Consider the following 9,951-nt stretch of genomic DNA (forward strand, 5'->3'; position numbering starts at 1 on the left):
TCCCCCCCCCCCTCCAGAAACCTGTCAGTGTTTTTTTGAGGCTGTTTTTTTTTTTTTTTTTTTTTTTTTTGTCACATTGAATAATTTCAGATTTGTGTCTTATTTTTTTATTCTAAAATTGTTTTGGGCTTAAAATAGCTTAAACTCAACAGACTCTTCATACAACAAAGCTACATAGAATACAGTATCGATTGAAAGTTTTGAACCCACTTTCCTTTTTTGTTTCATATTACACTGAAGGTTCTATCTTATGGATGCCTTTATTTGGAAATCTGTTCCAAATAAAAATTATCAGTGAAATACTTTAATCCACTCAGTCCTCAGGTAGGCCTGCCCTGCATGTTTCAGGAGTTTCCCTTCTCCCACACACCTGACGTGAAGAAAGGGCTGATTAAAAAAACAAAACATGTGCTCTCAAGGTTTTTTTTTTTTTTTACTCATGAGTCAATTCAGTACATAAACTCACAGTCGGCACAATCTTTACAACCAGGAAGGTAGCAAATGCATTTCCTGGTACTGACAATCCACCTAATTAGATTCATTAAGGTTTGTGATTGTAATTAGACAACATATTGTCATCAAACAACCAGTTAGTGAACCTGGGACGCAGGAGAAACAGACCGAATGGACCGGCTGTTCTGCCCAAGAAGAAAAACAAGCTGTGCACCAATTCACGGACAAACGAGGTTGCAAACGTCAAAAATAAAATCCCGCGAATTTAAGAAAACTGCTTAACTTGTTGATAGGAAGCTTATACAATAATTAATCATGTTTGGTTGAATAAGGTCATGTTTTACAGCATAAAAAAATTAATTTTAAAGTAATTGTGTAGAAGTTCGCAGAGAAGAGAGGTCTCATAGACCATAGACATTAAATCTGCATCTGTTCATTGCAGAAACAAGTACAAGCCTGTCCTCATGTTCGCCTAATAATACAATTCGCGTCATTCTTTAAACATGTTTTCAAAGGCCAGGTCTCCAAATAAAAGCTCAGACATAAGGAAAAAAAGAAGTTTAAATCTTACTGTAATTATTGTCGTTAAAGTTGTCCAGACTTCCTATTTGCTCAGATTAGAGAAATCCAGTGCTATATGTGTTTCGGTGTGGTAAACTTGCGCACAATCGGTCTGCGCGTGAGGAAGCATTTAGATGGGCTCAGACGCTGATAGGTTACTCTCCACATAATACAAGTGGCTCTGAGTCAGACCTGTAAGATCTAGTATACATTTTATATGGAGCGCAATGTAAAAAAAAAACGAACAAAAACAAAACAAAGATCATTGAAGAAACCTCACTTCTATTATAATGTCTGTTTAACAGACAGGACAAACTGATTGTCATATTCAGTGCATCAGAATATTATTGAAACGCTGTCTGTGTTTATTAACCTTAATGTACCGATTAGTTACGTACACATTCATGTTTGCGACCTTTTGTTAATGTTTGTGATAATCTTCTACTTGCAGACAAGATTTTTACCAGGATATTAAAAATAACACAGAAATAATATCTTAAAAGCTGTTATTCAGAAGGTGTTTAAAATCTGACAAGCGATCCTCAATGTTATGTGTAATCTATTTTTATTTACTGTGATTTCACTGAAAGGCTTCCGACTTCATATTTCTGGATCCAAACATCGATCCATGTTGCTTAAACAAAAGCCTTAGGGCGACCTCCAGTGGTGAAGAGTTGTACAGCTACATGTTTGCCTCCATTTTTTTTCCTTTTGCATCTTGCATTTCTAATAAAACGTGTCTTGTTTACATTAACAAAATTTCGAATATCTAAAGCAAAAAGGAAATAAATAAATAAATATATATATATATAAATATCTAAAACGTTGACGCCTTCTTCCTTATGCGTCACTGTCTTTTAGCCAATGGGAGACCGCATATACAGAGCTAAGCCGTGTGGGGTTGAATGGTGTAAATCTGGACGCTGTGTGGCTTTTCACTCTGTAATCATCTTATTTAGCCACGCATAAAAACGCAGAGAACCTCAGCCAGGAAGAACTGTTCGTCGGCTGAATGTGTGCAGCATTTACCGATGCGTTATGTGCCCATTCGAGGAAACACTCACAAGCTTTAGGAGGTGTAAAGCAGTCCGTGTCCACAAATGACCGATCCCACAGCGAAGGTAATAAGCACACACACTGGATTTATATTGGTCTTTAGCCATCTGTGCAAATAGAAACATGACACTTTCTGATGATTTACGGCGAAATGTGGAGTTCTCTTTCGTTTCTTTTGTGAGCTCATACGGCATGCCAGATTACTCATTATGTGTGTTTTCTTTTCTTGTGTGAGGATTCAAGTAAAAGACAATAAATACATGCACAATAAATTATTTTATGAAAACAAATATTAGGTTCATTGTGTGTATCTGGGTGCTTAGTTGACAGTAAAATCATATTTTTTAACTCAAGAAGCATCATAAGTGAAGCTGAAAGACTTGAGCCACCTTTTCAGTTGTAATATCCAAAGTTTTTTTTTTAAATCTCTTTGTAAATGAGACCCTTTCTTTCAGCAGAAAATATGTAGTTGTACACCGATGTACAAGTTGAGTCGGTCTGACTCCGTAAGCCCCAAAACTTCACTGGATCCCTGGAGGTGAAGCGAATCTGACAGCAAGATGTTTGCAGCAGAAACTTTTAACCTTCTCATAACTATCGTAGAAGTGCAGATAGGATTTGACATTTGGGATGAATTGTTGCTTTACCATTAGTTCTATGATATAAATGTAACTGCATAAAAAAAACTATAAAATGGAATAAGTGATTGGTACTACAAGTTAGAAGTTTTTTGGGTTTTTTTTAAAGGTGAAGACACACTTGTATATTAAGTGTTATAAGTTGTAAGGCCAATTGCACTTTTTCCTGCACATAACCAATTGCTTTTGCTGGATTGCCACTATTTCTTCCGTGGGTTACTTTTGATAGTCACTGTGACAGATCAAGAGGACTCCAATAAAGCTGTGGTTGTGGAGAAGTTCGACTTGGAAATGATCCAGACGTCTCGCCATGACCATTTGACCCTTTCCGAACTCTAAAAGCCAAGAATTTTCTTTTTCCTTTTCTTTTTTTTTTTTTTTTTTTTGCTCTAAACATATAATTTTAAGTCCAGTTTTGCAATGTGGGGGAGTCCTACAGTTGGTATTATTATTCTTGTCATTGTTTGAAAACCTGTCAAATGCCACTGCAGCAGAAAGCAGCAAGTGAAACAGGAAAGTCCAGTCTGAGTAGAACATTTCTCTCACCACAAGCCTAACTTGACATGGGGGTAGTGTATGATTTCTCAACATTGGGAAACTGTCTCTATGATCAAGATTACAGAAGTTAAAGCAACATGGTTAGGCATTGTTGAAGGATCGGTACGTACACAAAGTTTACTTATAAAACACCTCTACCAATAAAGAGAGTCACAAAGTGCTTTACAAGATGGTTAAAATCAAACTCCAAACTCTATAAAAGTGGTGACTTGTTGAGTCAGGCTTGGATGGAGTGGGGGATGGATAAATGGATTTTAGCTTGGTCTGCTCTCAGATCTGCTGCTCCAGTCTGTCATGGTGAAGAAAGAGCTTCATCACAAAGGGAAACTCTCAATTTACCAGTTGATCTACGACCTGTAACGATGAGATGAGCGTCATGGTTGTTCTTGTAGATTTTCTGAGACTATCCAATGAGAGAAGATCCTGAGACTGATTCAGCACTTTCTAAAGGGGCAATTCATGGAAATAATTTAAGAGTTTATCTGGTGTGGGTAGATTTAAATGTTTGTAAGTTGGTGACTATGAGAAGGCCAGGGAATCATAAGATCTTGTGTCTTCTACATGCTCCTTTTTGAACAAATTATGTAAAATTACATGCCAACGGGCTTCATTATTTGTTTTAATTTTCTTTCTGCTGTCTCAGGAGACTGAGTGACCTGGTGCAAAACTACAGAATGCTCTAAAGACATGTCACCATTTCCTATTGTCCATTGAACTCTTTTGCAGGTCTGTCACGTGATGGTTTAATACTAATGAAATAATAAGATGCTTATCAATCTGATTAAAGTGTGCTTTTATTCCACGTAGGCATGCTATAAGTTGGGACGTTGCAGAACAGGAGAGATTTTCACCATGAAGGGCCCCAGCTCCAAATGGGCCTTCTCACTGGGCTTAGTGGTGGGAACCTGCAGCATGTACTTCTTCCTGCATCAGGTGTGGTTCGAGCGAAGCTACCCTGTGCTCTCTGAGGCTCAGGAGACAGCCACAGAAGCAGGGGAGCGGCCAACCATTTGGAGGAGAGAAGGAGGCGCACTCATCAACCTGCTCCACCCTCACCAAGCAGGTGCTGTGCATGCATGTTGTAGTAGACTTAAATGTTAAATAGCCAATGTTGTTCTTTTCTGTTGCATTTTTAGTTATGTTTAGTAATGCAGTAGTAAAGTAGTAATGTTTAATTGCTTAATCTGCTGCAAGCTGAACCTCCTTGTATGTTTAAGTTTCATTTCTTTTTTTTTTTTCCTTCTCTCACACGCCGATTTCTGAGACTTACTCTGATTTTCTAAATAAACTATCTAAAGACAAATGCAACATTTCTCTGATTGATTCTGCGTGTCTCCCTTCATCAAAACGAAAAAGAATTTTCCTAAGCAGATTGTAACACTGGTGCCTTTTTCTCTGTATCTAGATGAAGACAGCAAAGTGGCAGACATGCTGTTCCAGAGGGTTCGCATTCTCTGCTGGGTAATGACGAGGCCGCATAACCTCCAGAGCAGGGCCAGCCATGTCCGAGCCACCTGGAGTCGGCACTGCAACATCGTGGTGTTCATGAGCTCTGTGGAAGACCCCTCCTTTCCCGCTGTGGGGCTGGGCACCAATGAGGGCCGCGACCAGCTCTACTGGAAAACCATCCGAGCCTTCCAGTACGTCCACGAGCATCACGTGAATGAAGCAGACTGGTTCCTCAAAGCTGATGACGACACCTTCGTGGTGGTCGATAACCTGCGTTGGCTTCTGTCCAACCACACTCCTGAAGAGCCCGTCTATTTTGGTAAACGCTTTAAGCCGTACACCAAACAAGGCTACATGAGCGGAGGTGCGGGGTACGTGCTCAGCAAGGAGGCCCTTAGACGGTTTGTCGAAGGTTTCCGGACCAAGGCTTGCACACACACCACCCCTGTTGAAGACCTGGCCTTGGGGCAGTGTTTGGAGAAGATGGGTGTCCTGGCAGGGGACTCTAGAGACACGTTGCATCGGGAAACCTTCCACCCGTTTGTGCCGGAGCACCACCTCACCACAAAGTTCTCCAAGAGCTTCTGGTACTGGAGTTATTGTTTCTACCCGATTGTTGAGGCAAGTCCCTTCATGTGCTATATCCGGTACTAGGGTTCAGCGCTGTAAAGTGGAACTGTGGCAGTAACTCTTAGTATAACTAATCAACATGAAAGCCAATTACTGATAGTTCCCATTAGGCAGACATCCTCTGAGTGGATTAGCCTTATTAGAAAAGGGCATTTCGGGTGAAGAAGCCATGCGGATGAGAGACTGCATGGAGAAATAGAAAGGCTTCATAAATTCATTTGATTATAAGCTGAAATTCTTGGTCGACCTTTCACTCCAATTATTTCCTGTGAAAAGTCAGATTTGTTTTCGACGAATGGAAAAGAACAAGCTGTTCAAGTCAGATAGGAATTTATGGAGGAAGATGGCAGTTTTTCTGTTTTCCTCAAACTAAAAGTGCAGTAACATGAACATAAACCCCACAGAATATTCATTTCACGCAATAATTGTAAGCATATATTGGGGCAGCATGCCAAAGTCTTCCTAACAGGAGAACGCCAATGCTCACTTTTGCATCTTGCTCATAAATTGCTGTTCCCGTGTGAGATTGGCTGATATTAAAATGCTAAGCATGACGTTTGTTGTGTTTTCTGTATGTTTGACATGCGTTTTTCTTTTTGCGTTCTTTCAGGGACCACAGTGCTGCTCGGACCTGGCTGTGTCATTCCATTATGTGGAAGCACAGCTGATGTATACTCTGGAGTATTACACCTACCACCTGAGAGCTTATGGCTACGTGCCACGCTACCTGCCCTCCGCGCACCGCAGGCCGAGACTCCACCCCCAGACGAAGACGGCCGCTGCTGTGGGCGTTAAAGTGTCTCAGGAGGTGATGGACACAACCAGTCGCGCAGGCCCTGCTCTGCTTGTCAACAGAAACCAAACCGTAGAACAGACACTAGCAGAGAGGGGCAGGAGAGAAGACGCCGATTTTAATTTACCCATAAATAAGACTGTAAGCGCACAAGGCAGTCGTCGCTGATTCCCTACTCTGCTGAAGGATCTTCGACTGCAGTGGATCTGATCCGGTTACAGCTTCTTCCACATCCATGATGATCAAGGTGATCAAAGCCAGGATGGAGCCTTTTTGCCCTCAAAACGTTTGCTGCTCTGTGAAGTATATTGGCCATGGTAATATTATAATACCCCCTTGGATATAATTCTCAGAATATTTCACAGTATTTCTCAGACAGCGCTCCCAGTGGGAGTGGAGACAAATTAATTATGGCTCAGTGGCAGCTGCGTATTGCCTGGGTATATTTTTACCTAATGTAAAAAACATGCTTTTTGCTTAATCATGTTTGACTGCGCCTGGGTTTGTGACCCAATCAGCGATTTTTGTAGTGATGCAGAAACATTTTCACTTATGCCATTATTAATTTAATTTCATTTTTCTTATTAAATGGAGAGCAGCGGTACATTGTGAAACTGTGAAGTATCCAGGATTTTTATGGCCACTTTGATTTTAATTAGTGATGAACTTCTTTTTTCCATTTTAACCTTTTAAACCACATGCATAAATAAACTTTGAAATACTGTGAGATCCTGGTCACCTTTCTGTGTTGAATTCTAGTTTGTTTTCATTAGCAGCTCGATATTTAATACGTGCAGAGCGATAATGTTTGATGCAGCAGCAACTGTGCTGCAGAGATGCTTTTTGACTCTGACGCAAAGCTCCAAAGTCCTAATGTGCATTTAAAAGCAAGCTGTTCTGTTTCAGAGTGGCAATAAATATAATTACACATTTTCAGTGAATCCCATCATGTGATGTCATATTGTCTGAATTTCCAAATCACAAGCGTGCAGAAAGATTCACCATCATTCAATGATGATGATTAAAAAAAATAGTACTGCCAATGGATTAAAGATGTAATCAGATTAATCACACTGCAACGCTGTGATTAATCACTATGATTAACATTGTAAGCCTGAAATACATTATGCATGCAGTTGTGGATCTTGAAGGAATGGTGCCCTGGGCAAGCCCCTCCTTCTGGTGCACTCCAATCAATTACAATGCAAGTAATTATCTCATTTTTTGTGTTTGTTTTTTTCAGCAGGTAATGTAGTTTCTTCCAGTACTCAACAGCAACTAACTTACTTCATTACATGTGCAAACAAGTTGTAGCCAACATATTCAGGGGACAACTGGCAGATAATATATGTTTTATTTTCGAGTTCTTGGCTTCCCCACCAGTTACTGATGTTGCCCTGGGTAACTGTCCATATAGCCCATATCAAAAAAACACCACTGTATGCGTGTCTTATTGTCTCAAACCAAACATGTCTGAAGATTCTCAGTTTCCCAAGTTTTGGTATTCAGGGAGGTTTATCGGAAGTCGTCTTGTTTTAATCGTTCATTTCAAAAATTTCCCTCTACATTGATTTTGTGCGATGAGGCGGCGGCACAAATTATACGCGGCATAATTCGTGTATGTGAAATTTCGAGCTGGTACATGTAGATGCGCACACAAGGGTTGTGAAGCGACGCAGCACAAGAAAGTTGAACAAAGTTCAACCTTTGTTGCCATCTGGTATTGCGGGAAACGTTTACCTTTCGCTGTCTCTCCGTGAGAGAGGTCAGCATCATTAATCTGAATTTAGAAGATTATTATTGTAACACGTTTAGATCAATTGAATGTGTTATCGGGTTAACGTTGACAGCCCTCCAGGAAATATGTGAAATTTATGTTTATTTTCAACTTCGAACAAAAAAAAAATAAAAAAAAATAAGAGAGAACAATAAAAACTGAAAATATGACTTGTAATATGACCAATGGGGTGCTATAGCGCCCCCTGGAGAAGTCATAGCCCTCCCAAGAAAATATCATTTTATATATCAATTATCATTTTTCTTCTTCATCCATTTCACTATTCTTTAGTATGTGGTTGTGATATTTCCCTCACAAAACACAACTAATTACTAAAAACAACAACCAATGATTATATTGAGTTAATAAAATAAAAAAAATCCCATCTTGCAACAGGAAATGAACTTGTAAGCCTTTTTTCACTTCCGGTAAACAACTGAAAGGAGCAAGTAGTGCAAAAATGGATTGTTTTCTACTACCCAATTTTCCAAAGATGGGATCAACAGCTCAAGAGGGAAACTGTGGAGAAAACAGGGAACGTCACATTACCAATTTGGCAGTATTTCAGATATTTAAACAAAAAAAAAAAAATCAATAATTATTGATATCGACTGTTAACATATCATAACATGTTTCTCAGCCGTATTGTCAACCCATACCATAACATACCACTCATACCATAGTGACATGACATATTGACAATTTCAACAAATATTTTTTGTAAAAGTTGCATCTGCATCTTTAAATAGCAGATTACCACATATTCGCTATTCACTTTATTGGTCACTGTTGAAGATGTCTGCGTTTTGAGTGTGCCTCTGTTTGTGCTTGCTTCTGTGTGTGTTGGGAACTTTAAGAACAAATGATCCTTAGCAGCACCCTCAGTAAAAAAAAAAAAAAAAAAACTTAGCCCCGGTAAGCACCTGCAGAAAAAAAATCTCTGGAGCCGCCACTGCTTGTAATTATTCTTTGTCTTTCAGGTAAAACAGTTACAATCTGCTTGGTTTATGGTTACTTTCATCAACCAGCTGCTTGGCTGTTTCCCCGTCAGACTTGTTGGCCGTTTGTGCTCCTCTGCGATTTTCAATTGAAGCCAAACTGAAAAATGTGTGACTGAGTGTCTACAGCCCCTGAAGTGGCCTGAAAAAGACAAAATATATATATATATATATATCATATGCAGAAATTATTAATCAGCCAACTATGTGTGTGCACATATATATTTATATACACTGCTCAAAAAAATAAAGGGAACACTCAAATAACACATCCTAGATCTGAATAAATGAAATATTCTCATTGAATACTTTGTTCTGTACAAAGTTGAATGTGCTGACAACAAAATCACACAAAAATCATCAATGGAAGTCTAATTTATTAACCAATGGAGGCCTGGATTTGGAGCCACACACAAAATTAAAGTGAAATGTTCCCTTTATTTTTTTGAGCAGTATATATTTAGGGCTTTGTAAAAGCTATCTGCTTTCCTGAGAACTCACCTCAGTCTGAACTTGTTGAGAAAAATTCCTCTCCGTTCTGGATACTCTCTTCTCCAGGGACTATTATCTAAGAGAGCAGACGAAAAGGCTCATTATAGGAGCACAGATTACAAGTCTCATATTGTCTACATACTAGAAGCGGAAAGAGGAACTTAGATAGCCAATGAAAAAATCATGGCAGCAGCTATTGTACTCCTGAGATCTATAACACTCACCAGAGTCTGAGCTTCTTTTTCCCATGAGACCAAAAAACAGCTCATCTGTTTCCCCTAATAAAGAGAAATGAAAATATTGTTTTTATTCCACAAACACACTCATCGGCTTATAAGGATGCAGATATAATGAACCTCACGTTTTGCTGCAGTTTTCGAATCTTCATCTGTAAGACAAAGAGGAAATACAAAATCAGGTAACAAATTATTCAAAAAAATAAAGAAAAAATAAAACAAACTTTTGCAGTTTACAAATTGATTTGCCAATTTTACCATTTTATCTTCACTTGTTGATATAAAAAAAGTAAAAAAAAATAAAAAAAAA

The 9,951-nt window shown here is 39.0% G+C and overlaps 2 protein-coding genes across 3 annotated transcripts in view; one reads left to right on the top strand and one right to left on the bottom strand.

Moving 5' to 3' along the window:
* The window catches only part of LOC106950804 (beta-1,4 N-acetylgalactosaminyltransferase 1-like), a 22,055-nt gene extending 20,867 nt beyond the window's left edge, over nt 1-1,188 (bottom strand). Inside the window, exon 1 of the mRNA XM_015037893.1 lies at nt 1,025-1,188. The gene's annotated coding sequence lies outside the window, so the exon portion shown is untranslated. The remainder of the gene's footprint in view (nt 1-1,024) is intronic.
* A 695-nt stretch (nt 1,189-1,883) lies between these two features.
* Nucleotides 1,884-7,353, top strand: c1galt1la (core 1 synthase, glycoprotein-N-acetylgalactosamine 3-beta-galactosyltransferase 1, like a). Of its 2 annotated transcripts, XM_015037895.1 has the most exons (5): nt 1,884-2,135; nt 3,910-3,992; nt 4,074-4,329; nt 4,672-5,336; nt 5,956-7,353. In XM_015037895.1, exons 3-5 carry the CDS (start codon nt 4,119-4,121, stop codon nt 6,304-6,306), a joined length of 1,227 nt encoding a protein of 408 aa, XP_014893381.1. In that variant the 5' UTR covers nt 1,884-2,135; nt 3,910-3,992; nt 4,074-4,118; the 3' UTR covers nt 6,307-7,353. The 2 variants fall into 2 exon arrangements, with proteins under 2 accessions (XP_014893381.1, XP_014893380.1); XM_015037894.1 differs by lacking the exon at nt 3,910-3,992.
* The last annotated feature ends 2,598 nt before the right edge of the window (nt 7,354-9,951 follow it).

Source organism: Poecilia latipinna, unplaced genomic scaffold (assembly GCF_001443285.1).
Source record: "Poecilia latipinna isolate Pla-1442-1.1 unplaced genomic scaffold, P_latipinna-1.0 Scaffold423, whole genome shotgun sequence".
Lineage (NCBI taxonomy): Eukaryota > Metazoa > Chordata > Actinopteri > Cyprinodontiformes > Poeciliidae > Poecilia > Poecilia latipinna.